The sequence below is a fragment of the Crocodylus porosus genome, unplaced genomic scaffold, assembly GCF_001723895.1.
Source record: "Crocodylus porosus isolate Cpor-Errol unplaced genomic scaffold, CroPor_comp1, whole genome shotgun sequence".
NCBI lineage: Eukaryota > Metazoa > Chordata > Crocodylia > Crocodylidae > Crocodylus > Crocodylus porosus.
Window position 1 is genome coordinate 8394554 of NW_017728926.1, and position 24914 is coordinate 8419467.

The 24914-nt window shown below is 52.3% G+C and overlaps 1 protein-coding gene across 4 annotated transcripts in view; it reads right to left on the bottom strand.

The window, feature by feature from the left end:
• Positions 1–21845, bottom strand: part of EPHB2 (EPH receptor B2) — a 74380-nt gene extending 52535 nt beyond the window's left edge. For all 4 annotated transcript variants that reach the window (XM_019541349.1, XM_019541347.1, XM_019541348.1 and 1 more), the window contains exons 1-2: positions 21786–21845; positions 17885–18569 (exon numbers count right to left, since the gene is read on the bottom strand). In XM_019541349.1, the coding sequence (XP_019396894.1) occupies positions 17885–18569; positions 21786–21842 (742 nt within the window). In that variant the 5' untranslated portion in view covers positions 21843–21845. The remainder of the gene's footprint in view (positions 1–17884; positions 18570–21785) is intronic.
• Positions 21846–24914: the final 3069 nt, after the last annotated feature.

A 24914-nucleotide genomic window follows, 5' to 3' on the forward strand; every position in this document is an offset into this window, starting at 1 on the left:
CCTTTCACCCTGCCCTGCTAGGCATGAAATTCAAACAGAGGGTAAGAACCTGCACCCAGGACTCGGCAGCAGGCGGCCGCATCTGTTCTAGGGACGTGCGAATGGAAATCAAACAAGTTGGCCGCACCTCCCAAAGTCACGGTCCAGCGGCTGGAGATGCCGGGCGTGCAGGGTGGGCAAAGCTGGCTGCGGGGGCAGGATCGACTGGTCAAAGTTCAGGGCAGGGAAGAGTCGAGCAAGAGCGAACTGAGCTCGGCTCGTCGTCCCTGCGCTGCTGGCAGGTCCGGGAGGGAGAGCTGGACGGAGCCGGGGGATCAGCAGGGCAATACACCTGCAGCCACGAAGCGTTTCCGTTCCTGCAGCTTAGAGCTGGTCCCGGCGTCCCGAAGCAAGGTGCTACATCAGGATTTTGTCCCGGTTTAAATCGTTTTTGCTGCTGGAGCTCAAAGGGCCGGCTGCTCCCCGCGGACCGAGCCCCAGGAGGGGGGGTCCACGTGGCAATTAGCCCCGGCGGGGCTGCCTTGATGATACGGGAGTGAGGGATCCTGTCGGACTCCAGCATTTCCATTGCTAAGGAAGGCTGTGCTCCTCTGGGTGCGACTCCAGGGCCTACACGGACGCGCAGCAAAATGCCCCGTGGGTCTCCGGCCCGTCGAGTCCGAAACTCCCTGGAAGGAAAGCGGCAACCTCTCTGGTCTACTGAGCGCGCGGTCCCTTGTCTGCAGGTGACCGCCTGCCTGCCGTGACCCCTGGCCCTGCACAGCACCCCGCCCAGCGCCGCGGGGCCGCCAGCCAGCGCACCTGGCGAGCTTCACAGCTTGGCGGCCGCCCCAAAGGGGCACAGATTCCCGCCATGCAAAGATGTTTCCATGGCAATGGGCTAGAAGCCCGCAGCTGAGTTTTTGACGCGCGTGCATATGAAGCATTAAAGTCTGCTCAGACGGGCCTGGCGCCGGTTCATCGGAAAGGCCCCCAGAGTCCTAGGAGCTGCCGAGAGCAGAGCCTGGTGCTGGGAGGGCCCTGGAGGCCGCTGCCCGGGCTCGAGCACGAGCACGGGGCAGCCGCTCGTTCCGTTAGCTGGAGAGAGCCGAAGGGGCAGAGGCTGCCTGCTGCTACACAGTGAAAGCCTGTTGTTCAGTCCTTGGTCCGGTTCACCTGTTCTTACCAAACCACAACCTCGCCCAGCCGGGCACTCCAGCGGCAGCACCGTCCACAGCCTCCTGTGCGCCCCATCTCAGACACCCCAACCCCAGCCACACACCCTGCACGATCGTGTCCACACACAAATCTGCACGCACACACAAATACACAAAACCCCTTCTGCTTGTACCTCCGATTTTGTGCAACCACAGCACGCTATTCACAAAACTGCACACCACGGCATATTATCCATCCCCACAACTCATCACAACCCTCCCCTCAAACCTCTACCAGACACCTGATGCTACACCGTGCACTTCCTACTCCCTGTATTTGTGCACACCAACAACACAGCTGGGCTGCGTCCTTCGGACTACACAAGAGGCACAATTATCTTTATGCACGCACACTCCACCTGCACTCTCATTTTCTGTTGATACAAGTGCTACGTAGGAAACACCAGATTGCTCATAAAAGGCTGGTCTTCTCTCATTCCTGTGTTTAGAGGATATTGAGAGAGACTGTGGGCTAAAACGCTCAGGCAGCTGCTCCAGAAACAGTCCTAGCGGCACAACTAGCTTCTAGCACAACCGGCACATCATGTTTTCTGGGAGGGGGGAACCCTACACACACACGGTACATGGGAAAAGCACATCTGCATCCAAATATTTTTAAGTAGGTCTTCTTTGCCTTAAGCTGCTGCTGTCCATGACTCCTCTCCCATTCACACACAGGCATCTCTGCTCCAGGTTGAGACCTGCTTCCCATCCTTGCAAGCCAGTCCTGCTAGGGCTTCTGTCAGATGCATTGATTTTCAAGAGGCCGGTAGATCACATAGCCTGACCTTGTGAAAACCGCGCCATCTTGCTCAGTCACCTCTGTATGCACTCCAGTAACTTCTGCCTGGATGAAGAATAACTTCTAGGGAGGTGAACAGTTTCCTGAGGACTGCAAAAGATGGAGAATCAACCACTTTTACCTAGAAGATTGTGCCAGGTTTCCTATTTGAGTTTCTTTGGCTTCAGCTTCAAAGTTGTTGGTCTTGTTCCACTTTCTCTGCTAGGTTAAAGAGTCCTTACACACTGGGATTTCTGCCCTTGAATCAACTTGTGTTTTTGATCAGCTAAACTAACTGAGCTCCTTCAAGCCTCTCATTGCACAAAATTTACTCTGGCCCTCACATCATTTCTGTGGCTCCTTTCTAAGCCCTCTTCAATTTCCAAGACCTCTTTTAAAACACGGACACACGTATTCAAGTACCGGAGTCACCAATACAATAAAGGGAGGCCAGATAACTTCCTGCCCCTATTCACTGCTCCCCTGTTCAGATGCTCAAGGAGTGCATTAGCTTTTTCTGCCGCTGCACTACGCAGGGAGCTCACGCTGAGCTCCTTTTCACGGCCCGTTTTCCAGGATCTGGTCCCTCATCCTATAAGGCTGGCTTTTATTTTTTACCTAGGCACATCATCCGTCATTAGGCCACTTAAAAACCCTTTGTTTGAATGGGTCCAGGTTATTGAGTAGTCCAGATTTTTCTGCAGGACTCCCCTACCCTCGTCACCCATGTGTGCGTCTTGCACAGATTTTTTGGGCAGCCACCTGATATTTACTTCCAGATGAAACCTAGAGCTATTTTGGCTAAAATGTGAATGCCGCTTACACTTGGCCTGGTATCCCATCCACTTTGCAGTGCAGACTGAACCACCCGGCTGGTGCTAACCCTCCAACACCTTGCTACCGGTGTTTTCCTGTCATCTTCCCATTTCATTCTGCGTCAAAGGTCACCTACCGCTCACGTACATCATTTGAGTGTTTGTACCCTACGCTGCGCACCTGCGTTTCTACTGTAGTTTCTTGGCGCCTGGACACAAATGGCATTCAGAAGGCCGTCTTCTCTCTGCCCTGCCAGCAGGCCAAAGGCTGACTCCGAGGCTCTGATGGAGTCGGGTGCAAGGACACAAGAGCTATAATTTGGGGAGAAGCACTGAAAATCTGCACCTCCCCTCCCCGTGTCCAGAAAGATGCCAGAGGAAGGGGCCTCAATGCAAGAGGTACATCCGATCCCTTTAGACCTGGAAAGGGCTTAGCAGAGGTTGGTGCAAAGTGGAGCGGAGTGGTTCTAGATTTCATCCTCCAGTCAGTGCAGCCTCTCTCACAGGCACCTCGAAATGTCCTTGCAGGGGGGCCGTGCCACCCCTTCTCTGCCTTGTCTCCTCTGCTGCTGGGGCCGCAGCCGTAATGCCAATAATAAAAAAACCTCTGTGCATCTCCAGGGAAGCAGGACTCTGAGAGGGGCACAAAGGCTCCAGCAGCTGTGTGTTTGCAAACAACCCAGCTGAGCTGTGAAGAGGGGCTGAAAGCAGTAATTGTCTTTAATTAAAGGAGGTTGGAGGCATCTCAAGCTTTAACAAAAGGCATTTCCAGCCTGCTAGCAGTTCTAGCACTCAGTGCTGCTGCAACCACAGACATTTTCCCAGGCTGCAGGGACAAGCAAAGGACAAACCACAGAAGACAGCAACACAGATGCCAGGGCACCCAGAGGGGCAGGGTTGCCAATGCAAGGGCACCAAATCCACTGAAGCCAGGGCACCCACGGGACACGGCTGTACCAGTCTTCTTGGGATACAGAGCACATCGATGCCAGGAGGCCTGGCTGCAGGGGCTCGTAGGGTATAAGAGGCCACTTCTACACCTACGTGATGGACACCACATGGTTATCTAACAAATGAGCCAGGCAAAACATAAACTATAAAAGCAATCAAGAAGTCCTGTCCATCCCAGTGCACGTAACCTGAATATTCCCTGCAAAGAAAGGAGCCAGGCAAACGTCTTTCATTTTACTCCACTGCCCTTTGGTGAATACAAGAGCATTGCACCAGCCCATCCCAAGCTGCTGCTCCTTTGTCCGGCCATCGTCTGCCATTCCCTACAAGCCCTCAGACAAGCACACAGGATGTCCCAAGAGGGCCTAGGACCTCGAGATTTTGGGGTTACGAAGAATGCTTAACAGCTAAACCCAAAATATAATTTTTCCCCCACAGGGGAAGAAATATCTCTCTAACATGATATCAAGGGATAGATGGACCCACAAATTATGGGACTGTAAACCAGGGACGAGCAGAGCTTTTTTTCCCAGCAAATTCAGGGAACCTTTGTAGATACACCTGCTGCTTCTCAGCCAAAGTTTTCCATGGAGGCATGCCAGTCCTGAGAAACTTTTTCCAGCGGAGGTTATCTCAACAACTCAAAGACCAACAACTTTGAAGCTGAAGCCAAAGAAACTCGGAAATACTCTAGCAAAGTGAGAGAACGCCGCACCCCAGCAGCCAGCAGCTTTGCAGCTAGGGGATCAACAAGCATATGGGAGACCCCGTTTCTTATCCATGTTCTACCTGAGTCCGGCAAAAGTTTCCTTCGGTCTGGGTCTCCCACATGCCCGCTGACTGCCCTGATCATTGGGTTATTGGCTACTATACGGTATGGCTTTTTCAAGTGCTCTTGTTGAAGCTGTCCTACTGGGTGTAGGTAGTTAAATACTGTTCCAGGTATCTGAACTCGCCCAGGTATTTCTGCATGGCACTGCACTGTCTATAGGTATTATAGATATTTATCCTATAGGTATTACAGCTTGTCTGTAGGTATCACAGATACTTATTACAGTGTAGAGGGTCAGACATCTCTGCTTCTTCAGCGCTGCAGCTATTGATACCCTTTGTCCTGGAGCCCCTATGCTGGGCTTGGCCTCCTTAGCAGCGTTTGGTACCTGTTTCCACAGGGACGTGACTCCAGCTGCGCTTCGCCGGAGCGAGAATGGGACCAGAGCACTAGCAGGTCCTGGCACCTTTGGCAGAGTGCCTTGCCCAGCCCCTTCCCCAGCGAGGCATGCAAGGAATCAGCACATAACCCAGATGTGAACATGGCTCACGACTACGGCCCATTTCCTCTGCTCTGGCCTTGCTCGCTCTGCCACTAGGAAACGCATCGCACAAGGTCTCAGGAGTGTCCCATTACCATACACAAGAAATTCACAGCTCCGGTTCCCATAGCAACAATAATTCAGCCCCGTATGCACACGGCACTCCCCGCTCCTGTCCGCAGCGATAGCTATACCGTGCAAGGGCGACGCGGCTAGCCTAGGACCGCTGTGGGGACCGGCCCCTCCCGGGAGTCACAGCTAACGCGTCCTGACGGAGTCGCATCATTTCATCGATGCAAACAGCCTTATTTTTTGCACTATGGCTCCTTTACTCACTAGTGACCCCAGCCAAGCTAACAAATACAGGTGCTGTTCTGTATAGTGGAACAAACAGCATAGGAATTGCATGTACTGCCCCCTCCTACATATGTAGGCCTCATTTTTCTACCACCCAATAAAAATATCACCCTAATGAGTACTTATAAGACCCCGGCAGCAGCAGGAGGACAGCAATGGGGGAGCAGCAGCTGGATCAGGAGCCCACGGGCTGTGAGCTGTCCCTTCCCAGGCCAGGAGGGTCCAGGACTTCTGTGAGAGGCAAGGATTTATTGGACCAACTGCATGGTCGGGATATAAGATAGTATAAATCCCCATTTCAAAACTTGGCCTATACTGAATAGAGTACCTCTCACCCCAGGTGCTGGGAGAGCAGTTTACTTAGATCAGAGCAGTCTCAGTATTTCTTTTCAACTCTGCCATTTCTCCTTTACTACCGGTGTCTACAAAGCACCTCGACTACAGGTACATACAGAAATCCCAAGAGACAGAATAATCTGACCTCTGATTTTTTCATAGTTCACAGGCCCACTAAAAGGCAATTAGTAATCCTTTGGGATCTCAGCTTGAAGAGCTCTCTCCTTGTCCAAAAGGAGGAACAGGAGTCACTCCTATCCAAGGAGTCGTATAGGATTTTGACACTGAACCACCCCTATGGATATATAAAAAACGGGGCAGCGTGTGTGTAGGAGCGAGAAGACAAAACAAAGTGGAAAAACAGATGACAGAAGTGGCTCACTGGGGGAAACCCCCCCCAAACTAACCAGTCCTTTAAGGAACCAGAGGAGGAAGAATCTGAGAAATCAGATAAGGTACGGGGCAAGGAAGAGAAACAAAGACTTGTGGAAAGAGAAACCAGGAACCAGCCAAGGAAATGATAACGAACCTCACGGGGTGGCTGGTGTCTCTGAGGACGCACAAGGCAGGGCTGCCAGACAGACTGACCTGGAAGAGAAGACGGCACGGTCCAAGTCGGGAAAGGACAGGTATCAGAACTGATCTCTCTAGAGGTGTCCTGCGCCAGGGACTAACACCAATGAGCCCCTCAGGATTTCTTGGATTTGGCTGCATGTCAGAAGAAGAAAGTACCAAATTCCTCTGCTTCTGCCCACGCGACTAGGGGAAGACTTGGATGTTATCCTCTGATGAGTTTTCAGGGTGGCTATACAACAGGCGGGAACAGCTTCTTTACTTGCTGTCATCTGGAAATATACCTTGCATTGCCTGAAAACTGTCTTGCAGGGGAAGATGCACTCCTTTATTCAGTGACCAGCAACACCCCGGATAAGGACACACATCCCTCTGGAGCCCTTCCCAGAGGGCCTGCTCCACCTGTAGGTGAAGTTGGAGAGGTTTTGCTGCATTTGAACCCGCGCTCGGCTCGTTCACACATAGCGACTTGAATAGAGCAGCTGCTGCCCTTTTGCAAAGGCCCCTTTTGAAAGGGCTCCAAATGCATGGTTGCCCATACCCCATGAGCACAACCATCAATGTGAGACGGTCATAACAGAAACAGCATGCTGGCAGAGATACAGCGTGCGGCGAGGACAGGTACCACCGATGCAGAATCAGCTCAGCCGTTTTGGTCACAAGACCAGTACTGGAGAGGAGTTTTTCTTAACGTGTCTTGTGAAGGCTGTCAGGTCCACTGAGCGTGGACTTGCAGGTCACAGGGTGGTGTTAGGACCACCAAATAATGGCAATTATTTGGGGAATTCGGAACTAATACTCATCATTTTTGGCTGACCCTAGCCTTTTTCTCTGTCCTCGGCGGGCTGTGATGAATTCACGCGCTTGACGGGATGTCGAGCAAACAATAGAACAGGCAACCATCTGAATCGAGCAAAGGATTTTTTGGTAATGACAGATCCAACCCCAGATTTATCACACACGAATCTGCTGACTTATTCCAAAGTGATATTCCACTTTCTCAGTTCAAGGGGCCATTGAATCTGAGCCACACAGGAGCTTGATGTGGTGAAGAAGGTGGGTTCGGCCATATCCACCGGTTGTGGACAACCCTATGACAATGCTAGCAATACATCAAGACAGTATAACAGCTTGCAGGCCTACCTAACTGAAGCAAACCCGCTTATTCACTATAATCTTTGTGCCACACAGTCACTAAATTCAGTGGGCTCTGTGGTATAACCACTGCTTGACTGCAGTTACTTTCTTTTGCTTGCCGCAGTCACTGTTTGCTTTCTGTTGACTATCACCCTATCCCGCAAAACGTGTTTTTGGCAGTAGCAGCTCCGAAACAGCCAGGCACAGACACTCCAAAGTCTGTCAAACAGAAGATGGAGTAACCGGGCAGATTTGATGACAGCTTTGTGTCATATTTAGGAAGGACTTAGCAAGCCCTGATAGACGTTTAAAAACAGATCACAAAACAATCACCTGTACCCCAAGTGGAGGCAGGCTCCCTTCAGAACCAAATGGAAAAATTAGAAATGGCCTTTACGGTACAATTTTGGGATCAAATGCTTCAGCCGTTTCAAGGGACCGGCATGCAATTACAGAGCGCAGACACTGACCTTAGCACAGCAGGTCACTGACTGCATTCCCTGGAGTCATTTCTGGCTGCCCTGCGAGAAGAACTGGAGAGTTTTGCAATGAATGCTAAGAACGTGCCATGCCTGGCGCTGCCCAAGCTAATGGCAGGATGTTGTGACAGTACCTGCTGCTGCAGCTATCATCTGTGCCACCCCAGCAGAATTCACACCAGTGTACAAAACCGATGTATTTTATACCAGTACGCATGTGTTGTGTGTCTGCCCCTGCAACCCATCTTTAACCCCTTTCTATGGTACAGGTCATAATAATTACCCTGTTAAAATAATAAGGGCAGCTAGGCACTTTCCCACCCCAGGAAAAGCTGATGAGAACTGAGTACTTAATTGCCCTTTGTATCTTGGAAAATCTTTTCCATAATCTTTACTCGTGCCCCTATAGCTTTGAGAGGCTGAGATAAAAGATAGTGCAGCAGTGAACTGCCTAATAGGAAATTTAGCTATTCATCAGCCAGCTACACAATTCTGAAGCAACTCCAATTGACTCAGGGAATCCCTATGGATCATGCCTGTTGATGTTAGAGATCCCCTACTAAGGGAGATGCTAGCATGCAGATTGCGTGGGGTGGATCACTCAGAAGTGGTCCTCTACCCATTCCCCATCTCACTCACTGGGTAAGTTGAGAGCTCACTGCAGTCAGCATGCCTCCCCCTTCCCTTATGACTTCTGCTGGAGAAATCTGGGATGGCAAGAATCGAAGCAGCACTTCTTTGGTGAGCCTTTCTATGTCTGTGGCTGCCTCCTGAGCTATTGTCTCTCTGCAAACTGGAGAACTGGGCTTACAGCAGGTGCAGGACACGAGAGGTAACAGTGCCTCTTTACCTGAACAGCTGCCACCGAGAAGGGGGAGAGCACCTTTTCTCTCTTGTTGCAGAGAGAAGGACACTCACCTATGGCTGGAAGTTGCAGCAAAGTCGGTTTAGGTTGGAGATTAGGAAAAACTTCTTTACTGTCAGAGCAGAGACGCCAGGGAAAGGGGGACTCTCCATCCCTGGAGGGTCCAAGCAGAGGCGGGACGGGCACTGGTAGGGGATGATCTGGGTGCAGCGATGCCTCTGCTCTGCTATGGGGATGTCCCAGGCTTGTGGGTGGTGCTGGTTGCCCCTGCCACCCTTTCTGCTCCATGTGTCAGGGGGTTTAAGCCTCCCTCACAGGCACTGGGTGTTGGCTGCAGCTCTTTTGCAATGGTTATACAGAGGCATGAGTCCTGCAAGAAAGACATCAATACTGGGACTTGCTGTCTCCAAAAGTACTATCAGGCAGCTGAAAAATGAGGTTTCTCTCTTTCGTTTTATGGCCTTGTCCTGGCAGACACAGAGATGAGGAGGAGGAGGAGGCATCAGCCATGATATTCAGGTGATGCAGCTCGGAGCTAGAGCAGAGGTGGGGAAGAGATCAGCAGAAATCAAGCTCGAGGGGGCAGCTTTGAAGCCGCAGTGTACGGACAAGAGGGCTGGAAAACATGAGAGTCTAAGGAAGGGAACGAAGAAGCATGACATGGCTGCCAAGTCTGGACCGGCTCGTACTGCACAGGGTTAGAGAAATTTCTCATTCAGCCGTCAGAGCCTTCCCTTTTCTTAGAGAAATACAAAAATCCCATGACGTCGCAGATAGGATCTCAGCAGTCTGAGCTGAGACGGAGTTACTTTGAGATCAATTATAGATTCTGCAGAGGGGATTGTGAGAGGAAGGTGCATCCTCATGCAGCCGGTCAGGAAAGAGCCTCTTCTCTTCATCTCTTTACATCACGGAAGGAAAACCGCTTTGCTTAGGAGGGCCAAGGCTGCAGGGATGGGGTGTCTGGGCTGCGGGCTGAGGCTTTCTGGGGTGACAGCCCAGGGTGGTGGGGCTTGCGAGACCAAGCTGAGGGAATAAAAGCCTGAAGGAAGTGTTATGCACGAGAGACGCACACAGACAGCTTTAGATGCACCTGTACGACTACTGCTTCAGGACAGACAGACAGACTGACAAGGTATCTCCTTGTCTCAAGTTGGAGCAAGGGAAGTTGAAGTTGGATATTAGGAAAAATTCTCACTAGGAGGGTAATGAAGCACTGGAAGAGGTTACCCAGAGAGGTGGCGGACTATTCGTCCTTGGAGGCATTTAAGACCCAAATAGACAAAGCTTTGGCTGGGATGATGTAGTTGGGTGGTCCTGCTTTGAGCAGGGGGATGGACTAGATGTGACCTCCTGAGGTCCCCTCCCACCCCCATTTTCTCTGATTCTCAGACCTGAAAGGATTCAAAGAGAGTTGCTGTTACTGAGAAGCCAAGGAAAAGCCTAGTGCTGGCCAGGTGAACGGCTTCTGGGATTGCGACTTGCTTTAGCAGGGATATTCAGGTGGGCAAAGAGCTGGGAGCCCACGGTACCTCTCACCTGCGGCAGGTGCAAAAGCCCCATGCAAACCAGGTATCCCCGCTCCCTCACGTGGCAGTAGCAAGCTTTTAATGTAGACCTTATAGCTTCCTGTCGGCTCTCTGGTCATCCCCGGCTGTGCTAATGACTGGGGCTTCAGATACCCACCAAGCACAGCTGAACCCCGCTAGTGATGGAGCTCCGACTACTCTCTGGGAGCAACGGGAGCAGGGCCAAGTGCCCTGAGGACAACGCTGGCAGGGGCAGAGGCAAATGCCCTGCTATTAGGAGACACAGCAGCTGGCAGGGTCCAGTGAATCCTGAAGGATGGCCGACTTCAGCAAGCCCCAGGAGGAGAGGAACCGGGAGGGCAATTGGGATGAGAACCTCTCTGCCCCAACCTCCTTCCTAGAGAGCCTCTCAGACCGTCAGCACCAGGCTCCGCTCCTCCGCTCCCCTTTCCCCATTACCAACTCCATGACATATGCTGCCTCCTCCGTGGCAGAGCCCAGGCTGCCAGGCAGAGAGAAGGGGAGAAGGAAGAGGGCTGACGGAAGGGACTGAGCAGAGGGGGGAGAAGGAAACTGGGGGAGGAGCGGAAAGAGGGGCTGCATGTCCTCTTTGTTTATGCAGCAGCAGGATTTGGGGAGCTGTTTCCACGGCCTGCACTTCTGGAGGCATGTGCCTGAACTCCCCGAGCTCATTAATCATGACGTGGCCTGCAGTTCACCGTCACTGAGGGGCGGCTGGCTCCGGAGCTGAAAGAGGACGGGTCTCAGGGAAGGGAAGAAGGAAGGAGCAGAGCAGGAAGGTGCCAGGTCAGACAACCCAGCTTGGGCTTCCCAGGCTGTCCCGGAGGGGGACGGACACACGAGCCACCCTGGGAAGGACCTGGCCCCATCGTGAGGGACTGACCCAAGGAGACCAGGGTCCAGGCCTGTCTGTTGGCTGTGGAGATGAATCGCAGACGTTCCTGGAAGAGAAGGGCAGGGGATGGCCCTCGGTGCAAGGCCAGGAAAAGCAGGGAAAGGGGAGCGCAAGAGGAGAGTTGTAGGTCACGGAGGACTGGAGATGAAGGGATGCGATATCCTTGGGGGGCTGCGAGTCAGCCTGGGATTTCCCTGGCAGCGTGTGAGGTCAGCAGGGGGAGGCCGGGTGTCAGGAGGGGATGTCTGGGGGAGAGGGGTTAGAGGAGGCTCCAGGGGAAGGCGTCAGGCTGGAATCCCCCCTCTCCACCTCTTCTCCGTACTGGGTCTCTGAGGCAGCCTAGAAGTTGTTTCCCCTGCCCACTATTCCCCTCCTGCAGCCCCATTAGCATACCAGAGAGTCCCTTTGATTTATTGCTAGCTGCGATTCCTGCCCAGATGCACCAAAGCCCTTCCTAGGAATCCTCGACGTGGAAACAAGCCCGCCAGTGCCAGGCAGCTTGGCACGCAACAGGATAGCCGGGGCCAAGGAAAGCTCCCAGACCTCTGCCGAGAGAGGCAGCAAGCTGTGCTAGCCTGAAGTCAGGGAAGAGATGCACCTTGTCGACTAACTAAATCAGAGTTTGCACGAGTCTGAGCTCACGTCCTGTGTGGCACGACTGCAGTCTGGGCCAGTCGCCTGAGCCTGGCGCTATCCTGCCTCGGGGCGCTAGATCTGTGAGTGAAGGGGACGTGGGGGCCTGCAGGTGACGGATGAAAGCATCCTCCCGAGAGAGATGAACGCTGCCACTGGGCTCTGGGCATGGGCATGGGCACGCTCTCGCGCAGGAGTCCAAGCCTTTGCAAGGAAAGCCTTTGGAGCGGCTCCCTGCCGGCCAGACACAGCTCAGCCTGGTCTCACCTTCCCCTCGGCAGCTTCACTGGGAGCCCTGACAGCACAAGAGAAGAGACGCTGTTGTCCCCTTGCTGACACTTTGGTTGCCAACCTGTCCAACTAGCACCCAGAACCTGGATGCTGTGTCCCTCCACCATGCCACTGTCCCCCTCTCTTAGCCTTGCCCCACCCTGAGCTCAGCACAGGCCACATGTGAGCAGCGTGGTGGAAAGCACCAACTCTTACATGTGGCTGGCAGGTTCTCACGTTCCCAGAGATGGGAGGAAATCTGGGCCCCTGCTGAAGGGCAAAACAAAAGCAAATAAAAGCTGTCCTTTGGCGGGAAGTACTATCAGATGGTCTGGGCAGCCTGGAAGAGACCCAGCCCGCAGAGGTGAGGGGGCTCAGCTCCCCTGAACTATACTGTTAATGCATTGCAATTTGAAGATGCAACTTGAATGATTAAAAGGCCCCAAATGATGCTATAAAGAGCGGGGGAAAGTTGCTGGCTTTCTCTGCTGGCTTTTCATCTAACTAATACAGAGCAAGCCTGCTCGAGGCAATGTGCAGGAGGGATATTTATTGAGGAAGTTCATGCATCTAACAGCTTAAGCTCTTCTAAGCTTGCAGCCATGGCACAAAAGGATTTGGGAGCAGTTAACAATTCTGTGTGGTTAAGAGATTTTCATTTCACTCGGCCTCGCTATCCAATCCCGCAGGGCCCTGCAGGGGCTGGCTGCCTGATTCATTCACTTCCCTGCTTCTTTCCCGTGATGTTTGTAAGGGCCTCATTACCATGAAGTATAAGACACGCTCCCTATGTCACCCCCACACATCGCTGCCTTCTTGTGCGGAGATGCTCATTCCTGGCCTTCCCTTCCTTGCCGCTTTCTCCTCCTCCTCACTGGCTCTTCCTCTGTAGTTTCTCCCATTCCTGCTTGCTTTGTCTGGGCTGCTTCATCTCCCCTTGCAGTGTATTAAGTGCATCTCCGTCTCTGCCTCTCTCTTTCACTGGCTCTGCCCTGGGATGGCAGGGGCAGAGCTATTGTTGTGCTCTCTGCTAACGCTATTTATACTGCGCTGAAATCAAATGCTCCCTTGGGTTGCGGTGTTGTGCTGCTACTCAGAAAGGGCTGATAGCTGGATGCTGCCTTCAGGGTGCCAGGCCAGAAGCAGCTGCATTTTGACACTAGTGCCACTGGATAAAAGTGCAGGTGCTTCTGGCCTGGCACGGTGCCCTCCAGGAACAGGGCTCATGAATGGGAGTGAGGGGACATGGCTGCCTGCCGTCCCCTTCGGATGGCATGGGGCTTCCTGGCTTGTGACAACAGTTTAATATTCTCAGCGTTTATATTCACAGCAGAGACGGATCTTGGGATGGGGATTGGGAGCGTTGGGGGAGTTTTTTCCCCCTCCTCTTGGTACAGAGAGCATCTAGTACAGTGGGGCCCTGAACTAGGGGTCAGGCAAGGGTTGCAGGGTCCTTAGGGGTCTCTGCACTTCCAGTTTTGTATTGGAGAAGCTCTTAAACCCCTGGGTAGAATCAGTGTTCAGCCAGACACCGACTTGCCCCCGCTAGGTAGCGAAGTGCTCGGCGGGTGGGGGTATTGGCAGGGGTGGGTTCTACATGCAGCTTGCACGTATTTGTACAAGAAGCCTGTTCCAGCCATGCCCAGGGATGGTTTGGGGGAGTGGGGTACAATGGTACAGGCACCCCCCCTTTGATTTCTGCTCCACCCAAACTTTAAAAACAACTGTCTGGCAGTGGCAGCAGCATTTCCATTCAGGCACCAGTGACAGAGTCAATTAACTAATTAAGTCTGTGGCTAGGACTAGTGTTCCAGTCACCCCTGCTTATTTACACTGCTGATTTCCAGTGATAAGAGAAGCACCTGGGAAGTTGTTTCAATGGTTATCGTCTCTCCCTGTTAAGAACACATGCCCTATCCTAAAGTGAATTAACCTGGCTTGAGCTTCCAGACATTTGGGGCTTGTCGTCCCTTTGTCTGCCAGAGGCTCTAGGATCACATCTCTGTTCTCCAAGTAGGTATTTAAAGATACTCTAGGCTCCCCACAACCCTCTCTTTCAGCAACTATTAATATTGAGTATTTTGCAACCAGGAACTTTAACCAATCCTGCAATCTTTTTTGCAGGTCTTATCTGAACCCTTTCCAATTTATGAACATCCCTTTTTTTTGGGTTGTGGCCACCGGAAGGGCACACAGGGCTCTAGTAGCAACCACACCTGTGCCAAATACAGGACATCACCTCCTCCACCTCCATAAACCTGAACTGATGATGCACCTAAGGCATCAGGCTTTTGGCTGCAATGTTAGACTGCTAGCTCATATTCAGCTGATTATCCACTATAACACAAAGCCCTTCTCAGGGTCACTGCTCTCTGGAAACATTTACCTTCATATTCTTTGTTCCTGGTGCATGACTTTATATTCGGCCATACTGAAGGAAACACATACAGTTTGCTTGTGCCCAGCTGACCGAATCACCCGGCTCACTCACTATCAGTGACCTGTCCTTTTATTTGTTAGCAGCCTGCAACCTTTCATCTCCAAACTTTACTGGTAATGATTTGACATCTGCTTTCAGGTCATGGATAAATATGTTAACTAAGCTTGAAGACAAGAACTCAGTCATATGGGTATCCATACACTTTCATTCAATGATAATTCTCATTTTCCAATTATATTTCAAAACCATTTTCAATGCATTTAGTATGTGCCACATTGACTTTGCATCTTCCTACGTTCTGAGTCCAAGGGGGGGGCTGTATCGATGCCTACAGAAGCCTGCGCATCGGATCTGTATCAGCCAAACTTGTAATCGCATCGATAAAGACATCCAATTCTGTCTGACATCCACTTTCAACAAACCCATGTTAACTGGTGTTAAGTGTATTACTTTACTCGAGCAATCAGGACTTGTGGGAGAGGTGATATCTTTTATTAGACCAACAAGATTTTTGCAAAAAAAGAATTCTTTAATTGCAAGCTTTGGGGTGCAAACATCCTTCTTCAGGCATCGGAGAAAAGACTGTAAAAGTTCTCCTGGGTAGAAATGAAAGTTCGTATTTCATAGGAGAGTTGAAGGTGGTAAAATCTCCTGTTTGGAAAAGTGCATTTTATATGCCGATTAGGCTCAAAGAAAAGTTGGAATAATAACCTAGATATTATTCTTTACTTTACTTGAATTCCTTATTAATTTAGTCCTGTATTAGCTGTTCTGTAATTCTGTCTGGATCAGTAGAAGGCTGTCAGTTTTATAATTAGTTAAGGTGTCTTGTTTAGCCTTTTTAAACACTAGCAGAAACCCAGCTTTGTTCCAGACCTCTGAAATATCCCCAGTCTTCCCAAGTGTGTTGAAAATGAATATCAACGATCCAGAAAGCTCACTACCCAGCTCTTCTCAAACTGCTAGATGTATATTATCTGGGCTTGGTTACTGAAGAATGCTTATCTTTAGTAGCTGGTATTAAACATTTTCTTGAATTACTGTTGAAATGTAAAGCGTTTCAGACTCATCCTGTGATACGACTACCTCATCAGCCTTTTCCCAAATACATAAAAGAAATATTTACTGAATATTTTTGCTGCTTCCGCAGTGTTATGGATGATTCCAGGATTTCCATCTGGTGATGGACTATGTCACTGCAGGTCCCATTCTCCGGCTCCTCCCTCCCCTCCCTCTTTGTCTGTGCAGGAAGAATAGTGCTCCTTATTTTCCCCCCGCTTTGATTCTTTTCCTTTCTATTTCTCGCTGACCCCAGTGTGTTGTGAATCCAATTAGACCCACAGTAGGGATCACAGTTGCGTGGCATTCGGCCATTATGCAGACGGAGCATGCTCAATGCTTCTCGGAGCCATGGGAGATGTCAAGCCTCTTCTATACGTAATTCTGGACTGCACCGGAGCTTGTGGAGATGGGAAGGGGGCAGGGGAGGCTGGCAGAGCTGAGGGTGGAGTACCAGACAGTTGGGGATATGGGATGCATTTTCCCTGTGAGTTCAGTAATCTGAAAAGCCCCCCAAAGTGCTGATCTGCAATGGAGATTGCCAGGAAAAAGGCAAGGATGCTCTCCAGGCAGCCAGAAGCTCAGGACTAGCAGGTGTCGGATGGAAGACAGCCCTCCTGCGTTTTAGCCCCTATAGCCAAGTGGCCAGAGCCCCCTCACCAAGAGATGCGTTAACCCCCACACCACAGCACAGGCATTCTCCCTGCCCCTCGACCGCACTCCTCCTCCTCCTCCTCCTAACTAACAGTCATGGGAAGAAGTGGAAATGCAGAAGTTTCTGTCTCATTAAGAACACAAACCCAGGGCCATCCACCGAGCCTCGCACACTGTGGCTTGCACTCCTGGTCCCACATCCTTCCCTCTCAGGGCTGCCCAGGAGGTCAACTCCAAAAGGAAGCACTGGGTATTGCCTGGCTGGCAGGGCGGCAGTTAAGAGACTATCCTGGGACGTCACAGAGACGGAAGCTCAAACTCTCTTGGGGTCTTTGGCTTCTGAGGTAAGTGGCTTAACCACTCAGTCTTTGGAGCTAAAACATGGGAGCCATCTCCTTCTCCATTTTTATCCAAAACCTGCATGCAGGTACACATATACATGAGCTGTGTGTATACATATATAGCCATGTATGCTTATAGTCTACCAGCGCAGCGGTACATCTCCACAGCATGAAGTAAAGGCGAAAAACATCCAGGTAGGTGGCTAGAAAACTCCCCTTTAGATGCTCAGAGGGAAATGGGATTCCACTCTTTGTTCAAAGCAGGTGCAGGACCCCTGGGATCACTGACTCCATGGTGGGAGTGAAGACAGGGCTCACGATGGCCTGGTTGGAAACACAGCTCTGCATGCACAACGCTACATGGATCTCACAAGTTACCAAAGCGATTAGCTGTAGTGTGGCACAGTACAACTGCCTTCTGTGGGCTGCCCTAAACCAGTGGTTTTCAACCTGCGGTCCACAGACTACGTTTAAGGGGTGTATGAAAAGTGACCAGGATCAAACTTATGCGAATCCCCACACTTACAATTCAAAGGGTCTGGACCTCCATTTGAAACTTCCAAGGGGGTTCACAAAAAAAAAAAAAAAAAAGGTTGAAAACCACTGCCTTAGACACCTGCTCCTCTGCCAGGGGTGCACTGGCCAGAAGATAAATAGCCCAGCCCTGCTGCTTCATGACCTAGGTTCCTTCAAAGGCTTGCTTTTTATCAAGACAAGGCAAATTGACTAAGGCTAAGGTTAGCCACTGAGCCCATTTCCAAGAACCTTCCTGGTGCACCCTTGGACAACGGAGAAGGGCTGCTCCAGCCTGACCCCCAGCAAACCCAAGCCAAGGCATGTGGATGCAGCCAGTATTTCAACTATGGTACTGCATAACAGCCATCCTCAATCTTGTGTGCAAGTCTAAGTGCATGTGGAGCTCAGGCTGGATCGGGCTCCTTGCGCTCTGTCCAGCTGTGGACAGGCAGTCCCAAGAAGATTCCCACTACAAATACAAGAACCACGGTGCTGGGAAATCAGAAGCAACAGAGAAATGCAGAGGCACGTTCACAGACGGACACAGCAAAGCCAGTGGGTGCCCCGGAATCACTACTACCACCCGGCAGGGAGCGGTGCTCAATCAACTCTTTCTTCCCACGAGCAGCACCACGCAGAGGCTCTCTCATATGCTGGGGCCCACCACAATGCAGCACAGCTTGCCATGCGGAGAACAAACAACAGACAATAAGAAACAGTTACCTCTGCAGACGGTCCCGTTCTCCACTGACTCGTAGCCAGCCTTGCACATGCATCGCCCAATGGGCACCAGCCACTCCCCGTCCCCGTTACAGTACAGCTTAATGGGGACATCCACCTCCTCTGCGTTGTTGATGCACGTCCCCCTGGCTGCCACCAGCGAAGTACTCTCTGCTCCCGAGAGGGTCTCCTGAAACACCGCCCCGTTCTGGACCACGCGGGGACACTTGCGGTAGAAGACCCTGACGGCAATCAGAGACATGCAGCCCCCGTAGTCCTGGAAGGCGAGGTAGAATCCGTTCTTGGAGACGGGCCCAAAGCTCCGCACCTCCGTGTTGATCTTCATCACCCGGCCGCCCAGGTCCACCTGGGAGAAGCTCTCGTCGGCTGCAATGGTGTCCACCTTCATCCAGGGATTCTCCATCCACTTGGGAAAAGTCTTGGTGGCCGAGTCAAAGTCCGACTCATAGTAGTAGAGATTAAAGGTTTCCTTGCAAGATCCGGGAACATTGGGAATACTGCTACAGTCCCGGACAGAAAACTTCATTTCCACATGGATGCGATGCCCCCCTCTCCTCCGGATGTACTTGGTCCGGAGCCAGTTGTTCTGACTGGACTCAAAGACATTGCACACCTGGTACGTACGGATTGTGTTCATGTTCTCGTCGTATCCGCTCACCTCTTCCCACTGCAGATGGGATACAAAGAGTCACTGGGACACAAAGAGGCATTGTATTTACAGTCATTGAGAGGCAGGGTGAGACCAGACCAATGTCCCTGCCTGGGGGCACTGCCCTGCCTCCCCCCATCCTCTCCCAGGCCAAGGCTCCACTCTGCAGCAATGGTCAAAATGCTTCCTATGCTGCTGCAGTACACTCTGGACTCGTCTCCTGAACCAGTGCCCTCCCCTCCACATGTCTCCCCACCCCTCTCCACCTCACACTACAGGGATTTATTCTTCCAGGGCACACTTAAAGACCTCACCAGCTCTTGCCTGCCATGGAAATGCTGTCTGGTCCTTCTCTTTGTTGGGCCAACCCACAAGAATTAATCAGAAACGCATGCCCCAATTGCCAGAGAGGACTCTTGCATGGTCACCAAGGACCTGTCTGCCCAGCAGCGGTCTCATCTCTGAAAGGCTGGAATAGGTCCCTCCGTGCTGCACCTGGGAGCTGCCACCAAAGTGGTTCCAGGCTCATCCAGTCTTTGCATGCAGCTCATCATGTACTGTCCTGATCGTCCAAGAGCCATATTGCTGGGCCTGCTCTTGGTGCCAGCCACGTGCAGAGAGCATGCAGTAGACCTGCTTTCCAAATGCTTGCTAGTCCTGACTAGCACATCCCCGAGGGACAGGGAGAAGGGAATGGAGCTGGAGACTATGTTTTAGGGATGGTCCTGGTTTGTGTAGGGAGAGATGTGGCAATGGCATCTTATTATTTCAGACTGTGTATTGAATTTAATATTCAATAATGTGACATAAGTTCGAGCCAGGCGGACAAGCGCTGGCAGCCGATCAAGAGAGCTGGCTGGAAAGCAACAGTCCATTGCACGCAACCTCCGAGATGTCAGCACTTGGGAGCAAACCCCAAACTTTTCAAACACCTTCGCCAGCCGCCCTGGGTCCTTCCAGCAAGCCATGCACACATTTCTGAGAAACGCAGCGGGAGTCCCCTGGAGACCTTCCCTTGCCCCATGCCCGAGCTCTGGGAGCCTGGACACCCACCCGCTCAGTGGCCGGTTCCCGGGCCGGATGGAGGGCACTCGGGAGTGATGGGGGGTAGCAGGGGTGGGGGCGAGAGGGGCTTGTTTGGAGTTGCTGACACCACAGGACGGACTAATCCCTTCAGTGCCCCACTCCAAAGCTCCCTTTTCTCAGCTGAGAGAAAGTCACCCCTCGTCTCAGCCCCGGCGCTTCCTCAGAGCTTAATTAGAATCCTCTCCCTTTCTCCTCACTCTCTAATTAACATGCTGGGGACTCAAAAGAATACGGCAGCACAATAATACACGGAGACGGCCTCCAACAGGCCTGGGCCTCATTACCGAGTGGGCCGGGAGAGCAGGGAGCAGGGCTCGCTTTAGATATGGAAAACTGCAAACAAGAAAGGCTGGGCGAGGAGAGAAAAAGACTTGACCTCTGCCCCCCGCCTATTGAGAGCCCATCATTTCCCTTTGGCAGGCAATGGGGCAGGCTGGGCTGAGGCCTAGTGGAGTGGGTGAAGCCTCTGCAAGCCTTCACGGCTAATAGCCATTATTATGATGATTTCGACAGCGCTGCGTGCTGCAGCGGGCCTTGGCACAACCTGGCCCAGCTCTGGGCTCGCCACGGGAGGGGGCGCGCAGGGAAGGCCCGGGGGAGCTGGTCTAACGCAGTATAATCTTCATCGTGGCGGGAGGCTTTTCTTGATGCAGTCTATTCTTTGAGGCTTGGTCTCAGGCTTCCCGTCCAGGGCTCCCTGGCGAAGGGCCAGGCGCGCCCGGAGCGGGGTAGCAGGGAAGGGCCTGTGCCTGTCAGCCAGGGAGTGTGAAATCCAAAGAAACGTCTTCATTTTGCCCTTTCCAGACTCCATTCAGGGTCGGGAGTGGGTGGAAGGGGGGTGCGCATGTGCCCATTATTCGTTTCCCTGCAAAACAAAACTAGCTCAATGAAAACCAGGAGGTCAGGGCTGCGTGGTGAACCCAGCTCGAGGCTGCGGGGCCAGGAGGTGCCTGCAGCTGCTGTGTGCTCTGGCTCTTTTGCCAACCCCGCTCCTCTGACCTGGCTCTCCATCTTTCCCTAACTATCCCCCTCTCTTGACCCTGCAGGCAGCACACCACCACCTTTGAACCCACTGCGTGCCCCAAAACTCCCGCTGGGAACCACGCGAGGTTGGCCGGGTGGAAGCTGAGCTCCTTGAGGAACCTGGTCCCAAGCCCCTAGCATCTGGCTGGATGCCGAGAGGCCCCTGTGCCTCGGATAGGGCAATCCATGCTAGGGCAAAGAGAGTTACCCAGACCAAGAAGCAAGAGGAAGCCCAGCCACCTGCTTCAACAGGGTTTTGCTAATCTCGCTGCGGCGCTCATCGTTCAGAGACGATCTTTAGTCTGTCATGGCCCCAGAACCCACTAAGAGTAGGGGCACCGGGGTCCAGCGCTGCTGGAGATCCCAGAGGGCCGGTTATTTCTTTCTGAAAAAACTCCAGGAAGGCCCCCAATTCTGGCCTGGTCTAACTGCATCCAAGCAAGACAGAGAGAGATCAGCAAACTCATCCAAGCACGTGGTCAGGACTCGCAAACACCTGCTGCACCTCTCTTCTGCATTTCACTGGGGAAGCCTGCATCCCTTCCCTTTCCCAGGGCACGTCTCCGCTGCAGCCACTCCACTACCTGGTTTCAGGCTTCAGTCCCTGCATGCACAATCCTTTATGGAAAGCTACTCTTTGGGGTCCCAAGCCTAGAGGTCTAGGGTCACATTCACATTCTTTTCCAGCAGCTTCAACGGTTGTCATGTAACATGGTAAAATTAAAAAAAAAAATCAACATGATTTTCAATGATTTTCTTTAAGATTCCTCCTTGCTTGAAGCAGCAAAATCCCATTTTCAAAAGCAATCCTGGCACTTCAGAGCTCGGGTCCCATTGATTATCAAAGATGCTGCTGCTCTTTTATCACCTAGCTGCCTTTGTAAGTTTTACCCTGAAATTTTGGGACATCTCACATTTCAGGGTTGTTCTGTGAAGCTTCCCCTCGTAGCTCTGAGCAGCGTGCTCAGCTACAGTGGAGGCGTCTTGTTAAATAACGGGATCTCTGTTCATACCAGGCTTGCTGGTCGGACTCCCCCTTGCACAGAGACGTGCGAATCCTACACCCCTGTTCGCACACAGCCTAAGGAAGAAGCGGGGCGGTGGTGAGAAGAAGTGAGGACTCACCCCTGAAGGAGGATGCACCATCCAGCCCAGTTCTGCTGTTGCAGTGGTGGAATCCATCAGTGTTTCTGCAGGAAGATGACAAAAATCAGGAGTCAGAGGGGTGGAAATGAGGAGGCAGCCTCAGGGCACAGAACTAAGCAAGCAGCATGACAGAGCCAGGCCACTTGCATACCCCCCAGGCAATCACAGCTCGGAGCGAGGGCCTTGAAAACAGACCTGGTGCAGAGCCCAGCACTGATCCTGAGCACTGCAAGGGTGCACGGTTTAGCACCTCAATTCTTCAAGCACCCAGGAGAAATGCCTCTGCAGTGGCAGCCCCCAAACTCCGACGCAGCCCCCCTGCAACCAGAAGAGCACGAGCAGATACAGATATGCAGTGCTGAGCTAGGAAAAGGGGAACACAGGGCCCAGCCAGCACAACCCACAGCTAATCCCTTTTTCTCTCGTCACCCCCACCCCAAACCCACGGCACCACCAGGCTGCTTGCCATCGCCACACTGCTCTCTCTGCTGTGTCTACCTTTGCAGACCATGGCATCCCCCACAGGGTTTGGGGACACTGCAGCCTTCTCCGTAACAGGCCCATCCCCACAAACAAGTGAGAGCTAAGAGCAGGTATACAAGAAATCCTGAATATGCAGCATTTTGAACCAGGACTGTGCTGTGTCCCCACGTCCCCATGCAGGGGCCTCCACCAGCCTGCTACAGGCATGGCTCCAACGCCGGAGTGGCAGGAGTTTTCTCCGGCACGGCAGTCAGAGAGGCCTTGGTGCTCCAGCTCTGCCGTGGAAGGCCCTAGCACCAGCTCTGTGCCCAGGATGGGGACCACCAATTGCCACCTCACACCAGGCACAGGTGCCAGCTCAGCGGGTGGCTCCCCTCTAAAGCCAGGAGAATCATAACACGTTCGAGAAGATTTTCCAGGCAGTTTGGGCTTAAATACTTTAGGTCAGATGAGTTTTTAGCTACTAATGAAAGAGAACAGAAAAAACAGGCAAGGATTTCACAGTCCATGCAGGTGGCGATGTTTATATTTGCACGGTTAGATCCTGTTTGCGGGTGTTTATAACGCTGCCAAACCTGAACCGTTCCAGCCACTGTTTTTCTGTGCTGGGTCTCTGCCTCAGGCTGGTTGGTATGTTTGTGGGTTTTAGCCAAAATACTTCTGCTGTTTCTCAGAGGAGGATAGGAGAAAATGCCTTGTTTGGTCCCTCTGAAAACAATCCTGACAACCAGCGAGGTGAGGAGCTTGAGCACCCCACCTCTGGGCAGGAACCAGGACCCACCTAGAAGCAAGCTGCGGTGAAGCTCTTCCTGGCACATCTGTATCCTCCAGCACCAGCCAGCAGTGCTCTGCTCCCCATAGCTCCCAGCCTCCCGGAGGAGTCTGTGCCTTACTCCCAGCTCCACTGCTCAGGGGTCCCAGGCCCTGCCCCACATAAAGGCAGTCCTGAAGACACAGCACAGCGGCAGTTTTCTGGACCACCACCTTGGGAACTTGGCTTCAAGTGTGCCGCTCTCCCCAGCACCCACTCACCTACCACACCACACCGCCTGAACCCAGAAAACATGTGCAAAGCACTCCGCCAGCTGGAGGTGAGCAGGGCCCACGGGGACCTTGTCTCCATCTCGGCAAGGAAAGCGCTCGACAATCCTTCAGGAAGAGCCAGTTGAATCAAGCCATGGATGAGAGGGCTGACCACAACCATGACCAGGACTGGCATCGGAGCCATACCAAGGCATATCCTGGGCCAGGGACATCAGCTGCATTTTAAATGCCTGAAGCATGAGCATACTGCAAGCAGCTCGCATGGATCCTCGTGGGAAATCCCACTGAGGGCCACTGTGCTGCTGGCTCTAGCTTGGACCCAAAACCATCTGATCACAGCAACGAAACGTCAGCTCAAGCCCCCGATGAAGCACAGCTGGCTTTGGACCCTGCCCTGCTCTGGAAGCCATGCTTCAGAGACCAGGCGTCCCCGACTCTGCTCTTCTGTGCCCCTGGCCTTTCAGGCTGTCCCCATCCCTAGTTCCCCAAGGCCCTGATTCAGGGAGCTGCATCCACTTCCACTCCTGAGACAGGGACTTTGCCTCTTGCTAGGGAGAACAAAGTTCCCAGCAGCAAGCAGACAGCTCTGCTTCCATAAAAGCTTACTGAGAGTCACCGAGAGAGAGTTTTTACTAGATATGAGTTCCCAGACACCAACCAAGTTAAGTGGCCCAGAGGTGAAACAGCCCTGTGCTCAGCACAGAGATAGGGAGATTGCTGGTAAAGAAACAGCATTTGCCTGCTGTTGGGCCTGAGCTATCACTTTCATTTCCCATTCTGCATCTACGTCGTGCTTTCGGGGGGGACAGCCACTTTTTCATGGCAACCACCACAGTGTGAGGATGTATTGCTTTTTCAGCCTAGAAAGGGAACTTTGTTCTGCTTGGAAACCATTGTGTTGGCTCTACCTGTTGCACAAGTTAAACAGAGGAAAAAGGGAGGGCAACTGGCCACACTCCCAATTCATACACTGGCCTTTAGATCCACATCTCGTTCATCTCTAGTTATGCTGATTAAAACTCTCATGTTTGCAGAACATTTCAGGCAGTCCTCTGTCCACAGCAGACTTTACAGCAGCACCAGTCCCTTTGCTAGCACATGGAAGTTGGCAAACAGGACGGAGAGAGAACAAGAGGGAAGGGGAGCATGTGAAATGAAAAATGTGCAGCTAAATAAAGCAATTCTGCCTTCCGAATCAATGCTGGGCCTCTACATGCAGGTGAAGATCACGCTTACAGTAGCCACGCAGCCAATGTCTCTGTCCAGAGCTAGCAGCGACATCAAGACATTAATCAGACCCCCTGGGTGGCTGTGCATGAGAAAACACAGGGGAGTTGTGTAGGAGATGTGAATAAATCATCATTTCACCTGCTCTGCGTTCCCTGATGGATGCTTGTCTATCGCCTAGATCCCAACTCCTACGCTACCACGAGCAGCAGATGGTACTGTTCATTCCTGGATCCCCACAAGCAAAGGACTGAAGCACCCCAGGGCAGAAACTGGAAAGTGCATGGCTTTTTGCATGCAGCACTGGGAGCCAGGCTAAGTCAACAAGCAGCTTTACAGCAGAATCCAGTCTCG